A 21,261-nucleotide genomic window follows, 5' to 3' on the forward strand; every position below is an offset into this window, starting at 1 on the left:
AGGAATAAATCTTCGTGTGCTAACCGCAATTTATGAATGATAATATATGGTTTAGCTTGTTCATGACAAATGACTTTGAATGTTGGACATCGAATTACAAGGAGAATAAGTGTTATTAGAAGGGACATTTTTGATAAGAGAATAGAAATTTTTTATTTTTACACAATTTTTATATCGCTCAATTGGTGGTTCATTTTTGACAATAAAATTTTGATCAAACATGGTTTCTTTAAAATGTCTCGTATTTAGACAAAATAATTTCTGTCTACGTATTTTCTAATTCTCTGCATTTTCCCAATTGCTTAAGCAATTTTCAACATTGTCGCAGACTTCAAAATTAATAAACTTGTAAGTGCACTCTTAAACTGGTTTTTCGTGACTCTATGAAATAACTTGCTGTCATAAAATTGTCCTAGTGTTTGAAAAGTGAACATTTGCAGAAGTTTCATGTTTCAATCCAGGAAATTCAGAGGAAAGACAAGATGAGAACGCTACAGAAAGAATTATTCTAAAATACTATATGCACCACTGGTGTTGTATTCACAAAAAATGTTGTGTCTAGCACCAATATAGAAATATCTTAAAATAAACTTTCAAAACTTGACATGAAAAAGAGAAAATGCACAATGGGGTGCACAAATTGCTGTTAATTGTTGTTAACCAAATAATAGATCCTCCATTTCTCTCAAATGAAATACTAATGCTTCCTCCTCCTCCAGTGAAAATACACTTTGGGAAGGTTCTAAACTAGTCCTCAACAACTGTCGAGGACTTGCTCGACAGGAACCCACCTTCCTGTCCAATGCAGTTTTCAGGACATTAAAAGCTGCAACTGCTTTACGACAGCCCATTGCTTCCGTGCAGTTACTTCAACAGCCATCCGCGTTCATTCTCCAATCCAACATTGTCGCTCTGTCCTCCATTCGTACGTCCATTTTATCTAAAAGTTAGCGTCCACCGAAATGTCCCATCTTGTCCCAAATGTTACATCGGGACTAATTAAGAGATTGGCCAGATGATAATATTCCAGATATAATACGATCGAGAATAATCACTCGCCTAATAACGTTCAAAAGATGACGATCGTTGAGGTTAGGTTGGAGTTATGTTGAGGTTAGGTTGTCTCTATGGCGGGCAGTAGTGGGGTCGTGCCTAGGAGTGGGATTGCAGTGACAGCCTGGTCAATATGACTCGACTCGTAACTTTTTTGTCGGACACTACTCTGCTGTCGTCGCAGCAGCAGAGTGTCCATGAGGATTTCTCTACGTTAAAAAAAAGAAAAGAAAAAAATAGTTGGGGTTAGGAAATAGAAAAGTCGCGTATGAACGCAATAAGCTGACCGCAACTATTGGTACCGTGTCAAAATTCACCTTGCATCCGTTCGCCAACTCTCGTAGTTTCCTTGGTAATTCCACGTCAACTTCATCTTGCACTAACACATCGTTAGCTTGCACGGAATAATAAGGAGCGAGTCTTGCAGATGACCATCGAAGGGTCAGCGTCATTTCGTCTTTTACATCTCGTTCTTTCCTTCGACACGTGTTTTGCATGTTCGATTTTTTTCCAAACCAACGTCAGAAGCAATATCACGAGGTCTCTCGATCATCGTTTGTTTTTGGGTCACCAATGACCATAAGATTTCAAAATGGTTTGCATCTACCTCCTTTGCCATTTTTTTTTCATTTGAATCAAGTAACGTGGTCACGATTAGAATGACTTGTTGAATCTCCTCCTTTTTCTTTTTCTAGTATCCTAGAGTCTTCACAGTCTGTTCAAAACTCATTCACGACACAGACATTCGGGAAGTGTACAGCTATCCCTTTGGATGGCGTCCGTACGAAATTATATTTCATTCGTGTCAATACGTAACTGTTTCTCACCTACAATTTGTTGTCGTTGTAACTGGTCGATGTAGAAAGCCACCAAGATGTTCTCTCCGGACTTTGCGAGGCTGATTGCGTGAGCATAGATCTCTGGCTACCAAGATGGGATGGTCCTTTAGTCTTGAACTGTACTGGCTGCACAGGCACGCTACCTGCAAACTGTAACACAGTTTGTCTACAGATTTTCACGAATTCTATCGTTTCTCTTGGCTTGGTCCTGGCTGAAGAGCTTCAAACTTTGCTGTATAGGCTTTTCGCTTTCGTGCTCTATGATTGACTGCCAGGATTGATTTCATAATGCGCTTATGTACAAGTAACTATGCCTCTATGCTGAACTTAGAACGTCCACCGGTTAACTAGAACATTGCTTTCCTCCTGAATCGAATTTGCTGGGTCTCTTTGTCGTTTGCTGGTTCCATGTTACTTTGCGGTCAAGATGTGACCCAAAATAGTCAACCAGTTGATTTTCGGATATAAGTGCAACGTGATTATGGTAAATTCAAGGTAAACGTGACCTGCCTATTTGTCAGTATTTACTTCTGTTTTCCACTGACTTGGTTTGTGTTGCTACAATGATGTCGATCCAACCTTAGGATATTTATCGGTGACTAGAATTGCTGCATCATCTGTGGATGTTCATCAAGTAGTTGCAGTAGCTGGTCAGCATGTCGGCAGTGCATCAGGTGTACAGCGTAGACCCCGAAGACAATTGCACTTGCTGAATTATGCGATATTTGTTTTTCTATCCACGTTGGATTATTGTCAGTAGCAGCAGTAATAGTTCTTGGAATGTTATTTCCGTTGATGACATTCTCCGTCTTTTTGCTTCGCAATGAAATATTACCAATCTTACGAATAAACTGTTGAACTCTTACAACATTTATGTAACCGTTTGCGTATGCAAAATTTATATTCGCGTACATTTTTTTCTTCTCAGAACTTGTTACAGTTATCGACGATAGCTGATATCAAGATTTGAATATTTCCATCATAAAGTTCACTAACGTTCGATACTCGCGCGTTGCGGCAAGTTTCTTCTTTAATTGTTTATTGTTATCGTTCAGTAATATAGCAGATAGCTGGTGGCAATTGACAGGGAAAAAGTTAATGTATAATATTATCACTCGATCAATCAATATTTTTTATATAAAATACAATATATATATATGTATATGTAACATAATATAAACATAAAATATACATCTATATATATACTGTATTTTATATAAATTATATATATTATATATATATTAATAATAATAATAATTTTGCTCCCACATTTCAAATTTAATTATTTCTATAGAAACAAATATTTACAATGTATGTGCGTATATACATATATAAATATTTGATAGGAAACTAATTAAACATAGAATGTTAAAGCATATATTTGTTTTCTTTATTTCTATGACAAGCATTGCTCGTGAACTTTAAACGATCGTTACCATTACAAACAACGAGGAATAAAAAGTGATTGAAAAACTAGTTATAATGAAGATTATTAAATTGTGTACAGCATCGTACACATTGTACCTTATTCTGAAGTCCAACCTTTTGTTACGACGATATCGAAGGAAATATTGTGACATTCTCAATATTTTGTAAGATTTCGTAGAAAGGGAAAAAATGAAGCTTAGGTCAATAAGTAAAACACGTATATTTCTTAGCCGAAAGTGTTTACAACTTCCAGCGAACCCTCAGACAGTCACACGGTGATCAAATTGCACTCTACAGTTCCTATTTATCTCACGAAACTTTTCTCGCTATGTTACGTAATCCAGCAATTGGAATATCGACAAGTGTTCACAACGCTGTCCAATTAGCAATGTACGCTAATTGCGCATGTAAGCTGTACATATCTCACAAGGCTTATTAAACGGAAGAAAAAAAGAGCATTTACAATGCAAATGTTAAATAGAATAAATTGTCGTAATTACGACATTGATTTCATTTTAGCGAATGTAACATAATAACCCCAACTTTAATAAAAATTCACTTCAAAATGCAGATCTGTTTCCACTGTCTTTTTTACCAATGGCGATAACAAACTTAAAAGGACACTTGCTTATCGACGCACAGTCGCGAACTTCTTTCGAAACATGATCGTAAAATGATACAGTCCGGCGTTGAACGTTAACAGCGAACACAGATGCGAAATTCAAATTTATGTACAGACTTTGTAACGTTCAGAATAGAAGCGAGAATTGTATGAGGCAGCAAGACGTAGTTAAGATAGACGTTTCGAAAAGAATAAGAAAGTAGAAAGAGAGAAGGTCCTGGAGGAAAATTGCATTAATTAATAAATACAGCTAACGAATCAGCCATTGCTCCCGATCCTCCCTGGGTTCCTGGCCGATCCTGGCGGAGGAAGAGAGAAGCATTTCGAACAATACGCTCCTGGAACCGGAAGAATCTTCCGACCAGGAGCTACAGGATCCCCAAGAGGATGACCCTTACGAATACGACGAAGACATCAGACCGTCGAACGAGGATTTGTTGGAAAACGAAGGTTTCCTGGATGGAAACTGTCCCAGCTCCTCTAGGATACCCGCGCCTTGCTGGGGATGTTCCGATTGCACCGGATTGCATACACCAATTTTCCTGTTGGCTTCCTCGCCGACGGAGCCATCTTGCACCTGCGTTTCCTGTCAGTAATTCTCAAATTGCCGGGATCAGTTGAAATGGCTTGAGCTTCTTTTTCCTTTTCAGTTCTTGCATTACACTTCCCTTCGAGTTTCGCAAATCCTCGCCTGTAACGTAAGTAGCTGATACACTGTTCAAAATACGAAATTAATCAGTGTGTGATGCGCCGGTGCTTTGATACAGAATTCGCACGAATGGAACACGTGGAATCAGATTTTACAGATTTTACAAATTTGTTCGTTCTCGGCTCAGTTCTCGAAAAATTCGAGTTCGAAAATTTATCGAGTTAGCTATTGGGTTAGCAACTAAGTGATTGCGGATGTTGCCATTAGGTGGCATTGACAAAATCCGCAATCACTTAGTTGCCAACCCAATAGTTAAAACGTGGCTTATTGCGGGTTAGACGACCACTAAACAATCGACAGCTGGTTCTACTTGTGAAAATTAGTCTAAAACGTAGAATAAAATTCTTCTATTTGAGGCTTCGTTCTCAAGAAAATAAGGTTTGAACGTGTTTAATTTACAGTAACAGGTCCGGTCGGGTGACCGGTTTCAAAATGTATTGAGGTTAGGTTGGGTTAGTTGCAACTTAGGCAACTTAGTTGCCAACCCAATATAAAAATAATTTAAAATTGTACACTCGTCGTTATTTCTTTTGTTCGTTCAACTTTACATGAATTCTTATATTAACAAAAATCGAGGAACTAATTAATCAGATGATATTCGGTTTGAGGCTTTTAATATAATCTTTTAATTTAATTATATAACCTTTTAATTTAATTTTTTCTCGGGAACAGAGGGATATTTTGTTCTAAGTTATCGACTTATTTCCGCGCATAGAATGACGTAGAATATCAATTATTTAGTCCCATCTAGTCCGGAATTGGTCAAATTTAATTTATTTCCAAACTCGTTTTTCTCGAAAACTAAACCGGAAATGAACAAATCTTATTGTATATTTTCTTCGTAGAGGATTGTCGTAGTTGAACCCTCGGTGTCACATTGGCTCATGAAACGCGCTTGTCACATTAGGTCAGTCAGACCCGGATCAATCTTCGAGCAGCTGCTGTTCGAAGAATAGTAATGATATTGAATCGAACAAATTTGGGAATATAGTTTGAACATTCTAGAATATGTGTTTAAATAACAAAAGAAGGTTAACGAAGTGACATTATTTTCGAGAAAAAGATCTCTAACATTAAGTTTAGAAAAAAAAACATTTTTGTGATGAAATACTGTACCTTTTCTATCCTTATGCTAAAGACGTGGGAAAAAATATTTTTCTAGTGCACGTTTCAAAAATGACATTTACATTATCTGACACGTTGAGGACGAGCTGTTTGTAAATAGAAAGAATCTGCTGCAATTATATAAAAAAGTCAATTCATTCCTGCACAAAACATACCAAAATTTTATATTTTAATTATACGCACACAGATTTAGGTATTACGAAGATATAATAGCCATGTCACTCAATTCCTCCTGTAGTTCATGCACGAGAATTTCTATGAAAAGTTTGCACAGAAATAAAATCTGTTTGATTGCAGCAAAAAATATGCTTTTATCACACTTGGGTCAGCCTATCCCATTACAAACTTTAGAGAATCGCCAGACACAAGCTAATGGGATTCTTTGCAACATGATCATCAGATGTTATAAAAGAACACTACAAATTAGTAATAGATAATACATTTAATAATACACATAAGCTACGCTTTGAAGATATCTTTGCCCAAAGTAAAACTGTGGATCACTATGACCCATGACGACAACCGAGGGTTAGGAAACTTTGGTATAGCAAAAACTGCAGTATCCAAAGACCTGCTGTCTCAACGTATTATTATCCAAACGTTTCATACGCGTTGCTCGAACTGCAACGAATCAGGAAGCTATTTACTGTACTCGTAACGCGACAATATTCGTCAGAAGTAAAACACGCTGACACTCGAAACTCGTATTATCCGCGCGTGTTTGAGATTCTTGCTACAGGAAAAAATTTCTTGGCCGTAACAGAAATGTCGTAATATGTAAATTATCTTATCAATGCGCCACAGTTTCCTGTTATAGTATAAAACTGTGCACACTTAGGATATAAAGCGACTGGATCATAAGGTTTTTCCGTTATTTTGAACAGTATATTAGAAACGCTGAATGAGAAATTGACGGTGAATGCGCAGCATCCGGTTGGTCGAAGACCGAGATGACGAGAAGGCGCGTCACCACGGCCTCTCCTCCTCTCGAACGTTCGTGACTCATTCGCGTGCCACGGTCACATTTCACATTTCCTATTTGTTTCTTTGCCCTTTGCTCATGACCTTGTGTACTTATACCCCAGGATGAAAGGGGTGAAAGAGCAATCTCACTGTAGCAGGACTCGCGGTACCAAAGCATTCAAAAGCTTCTAATTTTACACTTCCTTCGAGACCTTGGGCTTAGTATAGTGTCCGGACCGTAAAGTTTATCGGTCCGAACGTGTCTCTTTACGAGGGTACTTTGTGCCGCTAAAGCCGAAAGCGAGGGTCGTTTTTCATCGTCTTAACAAGTTGTCTTTATCGTTAGAGCCACCGACAGTTAACACTTGGCCAACCCAATAAGGAGATCTCCTCCCCTCTTTGAAAAACACCGCTGCGTGACTGAACGAGGAGATCTCCCTTTTTCACTTTAGCAACAGGTTTTCTTTTTCTTTTTTTTTTTGTTGTTATTATCAGTTATTGTTTACCTGGTATTGTTGCCAATTAATTGCGCCACCTTTTCTACTTTTATAAAGTACAGTTCAATTGGACGTTTCGTATGAACAATATATGAAATCGTTAAATAAAATCATTACCGCAAAATATAATTGACCACTTAAATAATTTTTAGACTTCTTTGTTTTTTAAGTAAATGAATATTAGTCCTGGATACTTGGAAAAATGCGCGATGGAAGCATATAGCTCGCTGTGGCGCGCGCCATTGGCTAAGTCGTCTTTATCGTTAGAGCCATCTACAATTAAGACGAAGCTATTTCTACCAAAACCAAACGACTGGTCTTTAAAAAATACGTAATAATAGAATATTTTTAGATTTAGTGATTTTTCATTCTCTTATAGGAAGAGTTCCACTTTATGTAGTATACTCTTTGGTATTTATTATTAATCCATCTAGGACTATAATCCCTAAACGAGGGTTGCCACGTTTATAAAATTGTAGAACTAGTCATTTTCGCTGGTATTGGTATAAGTAACATTTTGAATATATAAAAAAAGATCATTATATTATTCCTTTAGTTATGACTACAAAAGTCGTTACATCGTTGCAGGGGGGGGGGGATGTAACGTAAAGTAGGAATTTTAAAATAGAATTGTAGAAGCAGCCATTTCGACTGCTGTGGTAGGTTCCAGTGTTGTGAACGTTTCACCGACAGAGGTCTCAACTTTAGAAATCCACATAGGACCCCGATCATTAGGCTGAGAAATTTTATGGAAATTCATATTTTTGAGTATATAATTAAAAGAATAAAACTTGAGAAATTGATTAATCAGATGATATAAGAATGTACATAAAGTTGGGTGAACAAAAGAAATAACAGTGCACAATTTTAGATTTCTGTTAATTACGCACACTGTAAGGGACTTTTAAAACTAAATTCTGCAGTTAAGAGAAAATTTTAAGGAAGCTCTCGCCAAAATCCGCCAGAATTTGACGCACCAACAGATTTGGCCGAAATTTTGTACACTTTATTTGCATAAAAACGACCCTCATCTTCAGCTTCAACGACTTCACGCTGAATATTTTGCAGTTCGGACACCACACTAAAGCCGAGATCTTTTCTTTGGAAAATATTACTCTCTGAGAATTTTTGTATTTCATATTCTCTGTGTCTTTTGTCTTATTTCGCGTTATTTATTTATTGTATTTTGTTTATTTAATATTATTTATTGTACGTGCACATGTTCGTGTATCTTTTGAATTCTAAGTTCTTCATGTACGTATATATAAAGGGATATTTGTGATATGAACGAGACCAATGGTTTCTCAGGAAGAGATAAGTAGAATTAGTAAAAGAAATTTTGTTTACGTACAAAGCTTCTTCCCTCTTCAAGAAGAATAACTTAGAAATTTGATTCAATAAATGCGCATTTACCTCGATTCGACTTATCTATCTATAAACATATACATAGGTTTCTATTCATACTTGCAAGACAAAGCACACTTGCGTATCATCTATCTCATCATTGTACAAATATCAGATGTCCAGAGGATCTTTAGTTTGCACTTTCACACTAAATAGTTTATACATTGATAAATAAAAAAAGTACTACGCTTGAAATTTCATAACATTTATAATCGTCAACAACTGCGATATCACATAAACAATTTTTGGCGCAATCTTTTATCAACAAAATTCTGGTGAAATAAAAGATTTGATATTTGCGGATTTGTTCTACAATTTTCTATATTATCTGATTAGAGGTTTAGAGGATTAGAGGAGGAAGAGATTTTGCTTCGTAATCACCTTATTAAAAGACTTTACACAATCATTTTGTAAACTGAAACTACAACTAAACCGAGCGATAATTCAAACGACTTCTTCCCAACATGGTGGGAAGATCCTTGGATAGAACAAACCAAATCGTTTTAAAAGATGTGTTGGTCACGCGAGACTTGCTCGCCAATTCCTCCTAAAAAGAACACCTCACTGCAACACGTACCAATGCTTTCTGACCCTTGGCGCTTATTGACTTTTTTTTTTTAAGAAACTGATATCTCACGAAATCAGATGAAACTTCGCAAATCGTCAAACGATTCCTTCCATAATACAAAGAAAGTTGAGACCTTCTCAAACTTATCTACGATTTCATCTAAGCGTAAGCTAAACAAGAGGACACGTCGCTAATGATTGAGATGTCGATGCGACGATAATCGTTTAAATAAATAAAATAAAAAGAAACGTATAAGATTTTACACAATTGATAACCATTCAGTTCCAAATGCCGTGACACGTACTTTATCTTACGCATGTTCTAACTTTACACGGTTAGAAATGTCGAACCGCACATGAATAATCAATGAATGAATATGTAAGCACGTATGGTTGGGACATGTGTTCTGTACGACTTCACCTTGTATTTTTAATTGAACGGTCGAGTCATACAGTAAAGTCGTAGAGTCCATAAATACCAATAGAAGACTAGTTAGTTCGCAATCATACTGATGGCGTTCAGGTAGACGTACCGGATCAAATTTCACACTCGATAGCCTTTGCTATTCGTTTGAAAGCGAAAGCTTTGTATGAGGAAGATACATGTATTCTGTTGTCGTTTGTATCACAAATTTTATCACGTTTTGTATGTATTTATATTTAGTTATACGTTATATTATATACACATATGTACTGGACGTTATTTTTAACGATCTGGACGAGTTTTTAATCCTTTACCATGTTTTATTTTTATTCTGATATTGTGATTATTTTATCGTGATAAAGAATAATCAGTAAAAAATTTGTGTTCGTGCGGGAACACAAAGTGGTAGCTAAGAAATTTGTACAATATTAGAAGAAAACATTGAAAATGAATTTAACTGAATAAAATGTAATTGCTATGTCAGTTTCTTTCTTAGTAGCGAATATGCTACTATGAAGTACAATGCCAGAGGATCGAAGAAAGTGTAAAAAGCTCATAGATCACAACATATTTCGTGTACTCTGTGAACGTTTGTAAGAATCACAGTGCTGAATTATTTTGTACTTTCTGTGGTTTTATAGTACGTATAATTTACAAACTTTAGTTGTTTCCTTCATAAACGATATATTCTGTAAATGAGAATACGATATTTTATATATACCATAGTCTGTCTTAATTCTCTCTATATTATAAAAAAAAGATAAATATTTACGAAAAGGGCTCCCCAATTCCGATGATTTTTTAGTTTGATTTGTCAAAATCGTCACTCTAAGTAGCGTTGTGAAGGTTTTAGTTAAGGTCGCTGTATATTAAAAGCTATTATCAGAAAATGTTTATAAATTATGTTGTATTTTGATGTAGTAGTATCAGTAAGTAAAAGCTTGTATCTACACTCTGAGAAAAATTCTGAAGGAAGGAAGACAAAATTCTGATGGACTTAAAAATAGATTTGAGTTAGATCAGATTAGAAACCCATCAGAATTTTTGTTCCACTCCTTTAGAATTCTATAGGCTTCTATTGCATAGACTGGTTTGGTGGGTTAGAGCCTTAGGTCCATGATAACCTATCTCTCCATCCTAACATACCTATACCTCATTTCAGGTCAACTGGCCACTGCTTTTCCAGTCAAAAGTAACAGTTATCCTTAGAATTTTTCTGAAAAAAGTCATTGACAGAGGAGTAATTTTCGTTTAAATAGAAAACCAAATGGAAAATCAATGAATTTTTAAAAAAATTTCTAGAGAAATAAAAGGAAGTGATTGAAAAGAAAAAATAATTTTTAAATATTCTGGTTACGAACAACCGTTATAAACCGACCAAATGCTTTCGATTACCGATAACCTAACCCTGACTTGGTAGCTCGATACCAGAAGTCCATACGCGGACTTGTTATTGTTCTATAATTAAGTATTTTATCTTCCAGTGATAATCTCGACTTTCTGCCAAGTATCCAGTATGTATTTTTGCATCTTAAGATCTACTTGCTTTCCTTTCACGATTATATGTTGCTTCCAATTGAATTTATTGTCCAAGTGAAGATCTAAATATTGTACTGATGATAGTTCCGGTATTTTTATGCTATTAACAAAGAGTGGCCATTACCCTTTCCTTGAGGAGAAACTGTTAGGGTTTAACCTAACCTCATTGATTTCAATTTTCCACATGGTGATCCAGTTTTCGAGTAAATCTAGGTGGCGCTCAAGGTAGAAAGTTCATCACAAACAAGTTTGAGTGAGGTTTGGGTTATCTAAGAAAAAGGTCTCGGTTATTTACATTCCATTAAACGTATATGGTGTCCGGAAAGTTATTGTACTTTTATGCAAACTTTTTTTGATAATTGACTAAGATCTTCACCATACTACTAAAGTTGATCGATGATCTTGATAACATATTAAAAAATTATGTAAATCGGAGGTGACTCTGTTTCTGTGAATATTTACCGAAAAAATGTATTATAATTTCGTTTGAAAAATTTAATATACATCGGATTATATATTGGAGAATATTATTGTCGATGCGCTTTTTATTATTTTATGTTGTATAGTCAGTGCGATAAATTGGTTTAACAACTGTTTTGTTACATTATTAAAAATGGCTAGGAACGTGTAGAACATTAAAACATCTAATATTTGTATTATCTTAGAAGCATAACATATGTATGTATATTACAATTTGTTTAATTATTCATTCGAATGTAAATCCTTCTAATTATTCAATGTTTTATTTTCAACTACGAGGAACATTTGTTAAAGGAATATTAGAATTAGATTTGAATTTAATCGAATATGCCAATTATTTATCGTGTATTATTTATCGATTTCATATTATTTGAAAGTTTAAAAAGCAAGCTTTTGTTTTATTCTTATCTTTCTTTTCGTTGGCGAATCAAATTTATGTCAGTATTAATTATGCAATTTCTGTTTATCGTAAGATCTTTGTGTCTATTTGCGTTTTGAAATTTTAGTACCGAAACAGTAACGTTTCCTAGTTATGAGTATCATAATCTTAATTGTAATTATTGTATTATAAATATTCATCAGTCCATACGACTTTTCAGTTTCATTATTCTATTCGCAAATCTTTAAATCACAGGCAGTGCTGATTAACACGAATTTATTGCACGCTGTTTGATTGAAGCACTAGTATATATATAGCAAGGATTGTTGGTTTTTTCTTATAATTAATCGTTTAATTTTTATAATAAGCCGAGCACTTTAAAACACTTCAAAAAGTTGAACATTTGTTTCTGGCTTTTACAAAATACACTTACATAAATCTAACAGAAGTATGTTATTTTCTTGCTAAATACAGTATAACTGTAAGAATAGTTCAAAATCTCTATTTAATTCTTAGCTCAAATTTTGTTCTGTATGCATAAGATGTATTATTAATTCGTTAATATCTTTAATGCGATAAACAATTAATTTACTTATCTCTCAGAGGCTCTGGAAATTATTAGTAAACAACTATCCTATTATCGTTATTATTATACTTTAATTTTCGCCCCAAGGACCTTGAAGAAGAAGCTTATTTTGTCTTGCTTAGAAAACTAAAATTAAACTACACTAAACAGGGAACTGAACCAAGCTTAAAACTACTACCTATAATACAAATAATATTCTATACTAGTATACAATCTTAATATAGTTATTATTTATTAGCAACGTTTACATATAATCTACAAATCAGATATATTTACATTAAATAGGAATTTAATATATAACAGTTCTTGTGCATTAAAAATAAAGGATCGACAAGGAGAAGGGGGAATGTCAAGTTTTAGCATTTCTCAGAAAACGAAGATTTATTTTTTAATATACGTATAATGTTATAACTTCATATATTTGCTCATATACATGTGTATGGTATATTCATTTCTCCACCCATACATTATAATTTCTGGATAATAATCTATGTTACTTTTACATCATAAATGTAAAACCTATATCTACAACTAATCTGTAGTGGTAATCAATTCTCTTGCTAATTGTTCAAATATTCTACTATACACTACACATCCTATATATATATACTACATATTCAACTCTCTCACCAATCTTCCTTGTAATACATCATTCATATCCTCCTTTCATTCGTCATTTCCCATCATGTCCCGCATCCAAATCTCTGCCTCCTTGCCCCGCTTCCCTGCATTCCGTTGCATAGTTACATGTGACGAAAACTCTCTTCCTCCAGCTCCCACAACCTATGCTTTAGGTTCTTTTACTCAGCATACCGTCTTGTCCCCCCAACGTTTTCGCACCTAAGATCGGGGCTACACGAGTGTTAGATCGACCCTGCGTTGTAGAACCGCACGCACACACGCGTGAGCCTTGTAGAACATTTAGCGTGCATGTATGTAGCTACGCAACACAGCACCGGCTCAACGCTCGTGTAGCCCTGGCCTCTAAGTCTTTGTCCACTGCCCCTACGACTCCATTTTTCATTCAGTATTTTTCGACCGCCACTTTTTTCTTTCTTAACCGGTATTCACTGTAGTATGTCGACTCTGCTTCAATCTTCTCGAATAACACGCTCTATCCTCTTGCATAATTCATCTTTTATTTCCCAGCTCTTTGTACTCCTGCTCAGGCGATGGCAGCTTGCCCATCTCCCCATCCCCTACTTCGTTGAGGGCTCCAAGCAGTTGCTTGTCCCATTCCGAGGGTCAACCATTCCGAATATTTTTTTTTCTTTGTTGAGCAGATGTTAGGGCATCTGCCTTCCTCGATCCTTTCAATTGCCAAGATGTATATTCTGGTACTTTTTCTGGCTAACATTCCCAGTTTCGTTCTGCTCGATTCCAATCCCCGGTAATTATGCAGAGAAGGAAGCCTTAACTTTGATTTTGTCGAATTTCGAATATTTTGTAGAGGAGACCGTCCTAAGCAAAGTAACCAGGTAAAATTCCTCACTTATACCACTTAATCCCTCTACTACTACTGCCACTGTTACATAGCAATATGATCTTCTTTGTATATGTGACTTCTCAACCAATACGCGAGTTTTTACCTTTATGGTTGTATCGAAAGTGGCGGTTGACGACCTCTGCTTGTGCGAGGAACCCCTCCGGAAACCCTGGTCCTGAGCAGCGTTACCAGATCAAGGGAATTAAGGGAAAAAGTCCCTCAGGTAGTGGGGGAAGTAGTATAGTCGGTGAACTAGTGACGTCGTGACTCATGCCGTAGATAAATGGAAGAGTGGGGGACAATATTGGTACACGCGACGCTGAGAAACGTGAGATGATATTCATGTCATGTGACACAAGCGACGTAGCTGTAGAATGGCAGTAGGGATAACGTGATATCATGTTATCGCCGAATTAAGGGAATCGTGTGGCATCCTTAGTCTTGAGTAATATGCACTTTGTCCGAGGCATAAGACCGTGTAATATATAAGGTGTTCCGACGAAGCACTTCCATCCTGTCGGTGTTTTGTGACGGTCAGTTGGTAGTTCCTCTGACTGTAGCTAGAGACATCTTTGTCAGAAAGGTATGTACTTTTGCGTTAACGAGATTGTAGTAATAATACAACTTTTAAAGTTGGTATTAGCATATATATATGTCCTTTCTGCTTTGATGCAATCTAGTCAGAGAACTATTAGAAAATAATCACAAACCACCAGAAAGAATACTTCATATATTACACCGTGCGTGCAACGATCGTGGTTTAAATGTTAGGTTAGGTCAGATTCTGTGATACGTCTAAGTGACTCGGCCCCAGCCGCCAATGGAATCTAATTTAACCTAACCTAGCCTAACTATATACCTTACCACTATTAGGATCGCAACCCTATGCGAATGCATATGGCTATAATTTAATTTTTAATCATTTATATTGGAGTCAACGTAACCTAACAATTGCCATTTTTTTTTGCCATAACTTTTGAACCACGATCATCGCATGTCTCGACAAAGTATAATACACGTTACTCGGGACCTTCTACAATATATTCGAAAAAATTCTAATATATAATATAACGACAAATTGTAATTTAGGCTCCCTTTTCTGCATAATTACGCGATCGCAAAATATAGTTAGGGGTGCTCTATGTGGGTCCATTTTGATGTGCCTGCTTTCTACATTCTTTCAATCTTTTCCCATATTTCCGTCAGCCCTTATATTCTCACACATCAAAATCACTATATCTTTTTATTTTTCATTTTATTCTACATCTTTTGCAACTTTTACTTGTAACTTTGAGTAATATGTAACACGTTAAACTATAAGAAATGAAAAGTATTCATTTCTGGCTGTACAAGTGAATTTCTTAAAACTACTATAAAACTGGGAAAATTTTTATTCATAATGCGACACAAATAAAGTGCACACATAGCAACAAAAAATGTTAAACCCAAAATTCGTTAGATTTGACATTCCTCCTTTCTTCCATTGACCCTTCAGTTGTAAATTATATTTTGTCAATAAATACGAAGAGTATGTAACAATTATATATAATAATAAATAACCACTGTGAAATTTATTTACACCTCCCCTGGAAATCATTTAATCCACCGTTGATATTTTTTGTTGTCGTTTGTTGTACTGTTTCTTGTATCGTATAATACGTCGTCATATACATTGTAATATTATACGAGTATATCTGTACTTATAACACGCAATATAGGGAGTAGAGTAATACAATATTCTCTTACACATGTTACATCTCGTTAACTGTATCATTTTATCACTACATATTGGTGACGTGACAGTTTAGCGTTCGTAAACTGTTTATTACCAGTTACATAAATAATATGATGCGTCACTTTCTAAAAACAACAGCTTACCTATTATTTGATACTCTCTGTGTAATGCATATTATAGAAAGAAACAAAAGAAGATTCGCGATGAAATTTTCGGATAGAAAAACATAGAGAATGAAATGGTGTTAAAATGAGACACCCTATATATCGGTTCTTATGTTGATGATTATATTTTGTAACTTGAAAAAGAAATTCATTGACGGCCTTAATTATCTGTTCACTGTATAGCTTAAACTTTGAAACAGTATATTATTTCAAACTTGATACGAATGTTTCCGACTAATTAATGCAACTGAATGAAATTTGCTATTCGAAAGTAAAATAAGAGTAGAATGAAAAGCATAATTCTTCTGTTAACTGATTCATAGAAAAAATTCAAGTGTAATTCGGTAATTTTTTATTCATTTGCTTTCTCCTTGCGTTCATAAAAGCTCTATAAAACCAATTACGAACACATTCTTCGTAGATGTCTAAAAAGAAAAATTATTTATTTAGAAAGAAAAAAATATATATTTTTAATGACAAATTGGCTCTAAAATCAATATTTCCATTATTTTATAATTACTCATATTCTTGTAAATATATTCGCGTTGAAAATGACGGGAGTTCGCGCTCGCCATCCATAGGCAGATGCGCTAGTTACAATAAATAGTAACTAGAAGATAGTTCTAGATACAATCGATAGATTTAATCGATAGGTTTAAGATGTTCTTTTGTTTTTATCCCTAGTTCATGTAAGAAAGTGCAACAAAGGTTTTTCAGCTCAGAACGGTGTGATAGATTTATCCAAAGAATAAAATAATAACTATTATGATGCTACCTCTAAATACAGAAATAACAACAATTCGCTGCTATGTAACTACATTAAATTTTATAATATCGTGTTTGTGTTCTCATTTCTCAAGTGATGAAAGCAACTTGCTACAGAGAAGACAATGCATCATTGCAACTCCTCTCCTCGCGATATCGTGCTATCGTTGTTATTGTGAACCCATTTCTTTAAAAGTTTTCTTAAATCGATCCAATCCATTTGTTTTCGATAAGATCATGCTCTCTTATCACACAATACCAGGTGCTAAATTGGTGTGAATAGGAATAACACTCATGATCAGACATCGTAAATGTTATAAGACAAATTTGAAAGGTTGTGGTGTAAAAGTTAATATCTTTAATGAAATAATTGTGGTTACGAATAATCATTATAAACGGAAAATTTTTGTCTTGATTGTCGGTAATCATTATCAATGGCGGAAATGTAATTGTGGTTACGAGTATATCAATATAAATGACTGGAAATGTTCTTGATTACCAATGATCATTATCGATAACCATTATCGAAATATACAAAAATAATTTCTGGTTACATTCAACTACCGTCAATTATTATCAGCATTACTGATATTAATTTTACATATTCATTGATAACATAAGTGAATGAATTATGGAACTTGCACATGTGTTATTAATTCGAAAAGTGATATGAAAAATATGCAACAAGAAATAGATATTTATTACACATATTATTATATACACTTGTATATAACAGATATTTATATGTATATTAGATATTTATAATAGCGATAATAAAATATATTGTAGTATCAATATACTAATCGTCATCAATATTAATTTTATTATTAATATTAATTAATATTATAACAATAGACAGTAGTCGAATATGAGCAGAACAATGTTTGTCGTGGACATTGGTTGGCGATAGTTAAAAATATTTTTTATGGTTATGTATGGTTACTGATAATAGTTACTGATAGAAAAAAAATTTTTTTTAATCACTTCACTTTTTGAGAAATTTCTTTGACATTTATTGATAACTGGTTTCCATTTAAATAAACATTAATTTTTATTACGTACTTTACCGATGTCGAGTGTACTATAAACGACAATAAAAAAATTGCGAAAATACTTTCTTTCTATATCGAAACCAAGGTCACCTTGGGTAACATAAATAGGATCATATGTCTTTTTCACGAGATTGTAGTGGATATTCCGACAAACACAAAAAGCATGTTACATGATATTTCTGTTAACTCAATCCTATGAAGTTTGATTATTAATTTTTCTCATATCTTTTCAACTTTTGGGGGTAAAAAAAAAAAAAAGAAGAAGAAGAAGGAAAAGTACTAAATTTATTCTAATTCAAGCTACAGTGATACGCGGGCTGAAAGTGCACATCAAATTTTAAACCAATTGGTCGAGTAGATTTTAAGATCTACTATGTTAGGATACTATGTTAGAAAAGAAAATCTTCTTCTAGGAAAATGCAAAAAGAGATTTTAGGAATTATTTTTTGTGGTACAATTAATCCTATTGTTCGTAACATAGTAATTAAATAAGTCAAAAATAAGTCAAAATTCTGCATCGAATCAAAGAAAGATTTAGGTGAAAATATAAAATATAAAGAACGAAGACGCTAGCAGTACACGTGCTCTACAGAGATACAGAAGTTGCTGTGGTAGAATAGATTCTACTTCTTGACTCTTAGAATAATTGATTCCAGCATTTTTAACTGAAGCTATTTCCAAAAATAGCACGTCTGAACGTCAGCATTCCGATCGTTCGATATTCGGTTTATCCTTGTAAGCTCGTTGAATAACTTGACGCCAAACACCTTTTCTTCATTTTCTTATGAAAAATGTATACTCTTTTTCTCTTTTTCTGTTTCTTTTTTGCACAGATTGAATCTACTGTATTATGTTTTCTACGTGTATAACGATATGTAAAGTACTTTCGCTGAAACAAAAAAAGGAAAGTTGTACTAAATAGGTTCATTATACTGAAAACAACGAAAAAGAACTTCAGGCTAGCGAAAATAAAAGATTTACTATTTGCTTAAAATCTAGGAGATTCAATGAAAAATGCTATTTATTATGTAGAAGCTGTGCAAATTGCAAATATTGATGATATTGTCTAATTTATATTGTCTAATAAAAAATATATGTTGAATACAGAAATTTTAGTAAATCAAAGAAAAGAAAAGTAAATTGTCATCTGGGTAATTAAAAGCGATCATGATCTTTTAAAATGAAAGTGGCAGAGCAAAGGAAATGAGTTGGAAATGGGAGGAGAAGAAAGAATTAGAGGTAATAAAGGAGTTCACATACCAGCGAAATAAAATTTCATAGAAACTGGTAATTAAAAGCGTATAATTAAATCTACAGTTTTATTAAAAAGTGAAGAAAGAATAGAGTTGTGAAAACTGTTGACCATAAAATGTTTTCTACAAACTCTACGCTTTCTTTAATTACATTTTATGTGTTATTAAAAATAATGGAGATATTTGGGTAATTAAAAAGTTATTACGAACAACATAATATATTTTTCATTCATTTGCATTGTCGAATACGTATAAAACATTTGTATATTCACCAATAACAAAAACAATAAATATAAACTCAATATTTAAATACATGTGCGGATAGCCAGCCATGTATCTAAAATTCTAAACTAAATTTTAGGAATCACTTTTTGTGATATAATTAATCTTATTGTTCGTGACATAGCATTTTAAATAGCAGTGTTATTTATATCTCATATACAAAATATTGATCAAAGAAATTCTAACTCGTGTAACAGGCTTTTATTGATTCATAAATAGGGAGAATTTGATGTACACAAAATATTAATGTTTGTTCACACTGTGTATAAAATTAGACAATGAATATCATTGCAAATGTTTATAGAAACATTAACTCATATAACAGGTTCTTACTGACTCATAAACAGGAAGTATTTGGTATACACAAAATTTAAATTTCTCTTTATACCATGTATGACTTAAACAACGAATGTATCATTACAAATGCATTTAGCTTTTCTAGAATATTATATATATATTAATTTCTTATTATTGCCTTATGATTTATTACTCGCATTGCTTGTACAATTATTCTATTTCATTGTTTAGTTATTGCTTCTTTATTATATAATATGCTGGTTGTACTATTATATCACATTAGATTGTACTATTTTTTCTAATCATTTACTCTTAAATGCTATTTCTTTTATAAATTATTACAGAGACGATTATTTCTCATTTCAGTTTTATGTAGCAACCGGGTGAGCCAAATGACCAAGACCTATAATGACATAGAAGCAGTTACAAGGCTTCTGGAGGAGGTAAATATGACTGCTGATATGCAATATATATATAGGGGTGTGCAGGATCCAGGGATTACGAACTCGTATTCGTAATGGGATCTCGAGACTCAATTCGGCATATAAATATACAAGGTGATTCAGAAATGCATGTTCATACTTCAGGAAATGGATCTACATATTAAAATAAGTAAAAAACGTTATGTAAACATATGTCCTACGTACTTTAATTTCCAAGATATGGAATAGCTAAACAAAATGTTCAAAGACTCTAACAGTTGTAACCAAAATGACTAAAAGTTGCAGCATAAGAATTAGTATAAAATAAATGAACAGAATGTTTTTGATTACCGATAACCATTGTGTGTAAGAGAATTTTTTTTTAGTTACTGGTGATCAATATCGATAAGAGAATCTTTTTTTGTTTGCACATAGTCATAGTTATTATATATAAAAGAATTTGTTGCTTGTTGTCGCTAATCATTTTCCATGACAGAATTTTTTCCTGTCATCGATAATGGTCATTCAACAAACATTCCGTTATGGATAATGGTAGATAAACGAAAGAAAAGAAAGAAAAAAATAGTCTCACCTATAATGATTTTAATTTGATTGATTGATCACCTATGATTATCAGTAACTACAAATATTTCGATCATTTATAACAGTTATTCATAATCAGAATGTTTTAACAAATTCCTTTTTCGTCATTGACTCTTTTTTATAAAAATTGAAAAAATGACTGTATTCGTAAAGATGACGTTATTCTATAAATGCGTCTCATTATAAGTTACGTTCTGCTTACAATGATGGTTAGTAGTAGTTTGATAGTTTTCCAGGGTCAGAATCTAAAAATGAGGGAAAAATACATTTAAAACTGTTTTATAAGCATTATTCTTCTTTTTCATAAATTTGATTTAATTATGTAGAAAAGTAGCCTTTCTTCTGGGAAACATTCTTTTTCAAGTCGAGTCATTTTCGTCTCAAGTGTGCTGTTGCTGTGCAATAATAGGATTATAAATCCAATGGGTTTGTCTTCTGCAGCTGTGGCCCCGATGACTAAAAATTTATAGAAAATATATTCTACAAATCAATATGTTTTCGAGACCCACACGCTTTATGACTTCATCACTTGTGAACCGTTAACTGATTACACGGACGTCACGCACGTCGACCCACGTCAATCGCTA

General features: G+C 33.8%; 1 protein-coding gene and 3 long non-coding RNA genes across 11 annotated transcripts in view; 1 reads left to right on the plus strand and 3 right to left on the minus strand.

The window, feature by feature from the left end:
* Positions 1-21,261, plus strand: part of LOC100647086 (trafficking kinesin-binding protein milt) — an 84,959-nt gene that overhangs the window by 54,882 nt on the left and 8,816 nt on the right. For 6 of the 8 annotated variants that reach the window (XM_012318190.3, XM_012318187.3, XM_012318186.3 and 3 more), the window contains one exon: positions 20,016-20,092. In XM_012318190.3, the coding sequence (XP_012173580.2) occupies positions 20,042-20,092 (51 nt within the window). In that variant the 5' untranslated portion in view covers positions 20,016-20,041. Of the gene's footprint in view, positions 1-4,212; positions 4,531-14,545; positions 14,685-20,015; positions 20,093-21,261 lie in introns of those variants that run through there. The other 2 variants (XM_012318193.3, XM_020867372.2) reach the window with 2 other exon arrangements.
* Positions 1,218-3,071, minus strand: LOC125386695. Its single transcript, XR_007227063.1, has 2 exons — positions 1,371-3,071; positions 1,218-1,262 (listed from the first exon to the last, which is right to left on the minus strand). It is a non-coding gene; the product is annotated as an uncharacterized LOC125386695 (long non-coding RNA).
* LOC125386693 lies at positions 4,492-6,621 on the minus strand. Its single transcript, XR_007227061.1, has 2 exons — positions 5,960-6,621; positions 4,492-5,886 (listed from the first exon to the last, which is right to left on the minus strand). It is a non-coding gene; the product is annotated as an uncharacterized LOC125386693 (long non-coding RNA).
* Positions 13,238-14,343, minus strand: LOC125386691. Its single transcript, XR_007227059.1, has 2 exons — positions 14,205-14,343; positions 13,238-14,076 (listed from the first exon to the last, which is right to left on the minus strand). It is a non-coding gene; the product is annotated as an uncharacterized LOC125386691 (long non-coding RNA).

This window comes from Bombus terrestris, chromosome 17, assembly GCF_910591885.1.
Source record: "Bombus terrestris chromosome 17, iyBomTerr1.2, whole genome shotgun sequence".
NCBI lineage: Eukaryota > Metazoa > Arthropoda > Insecta > Hymenoptera > Apidae > Bombus > Bombus terrestris.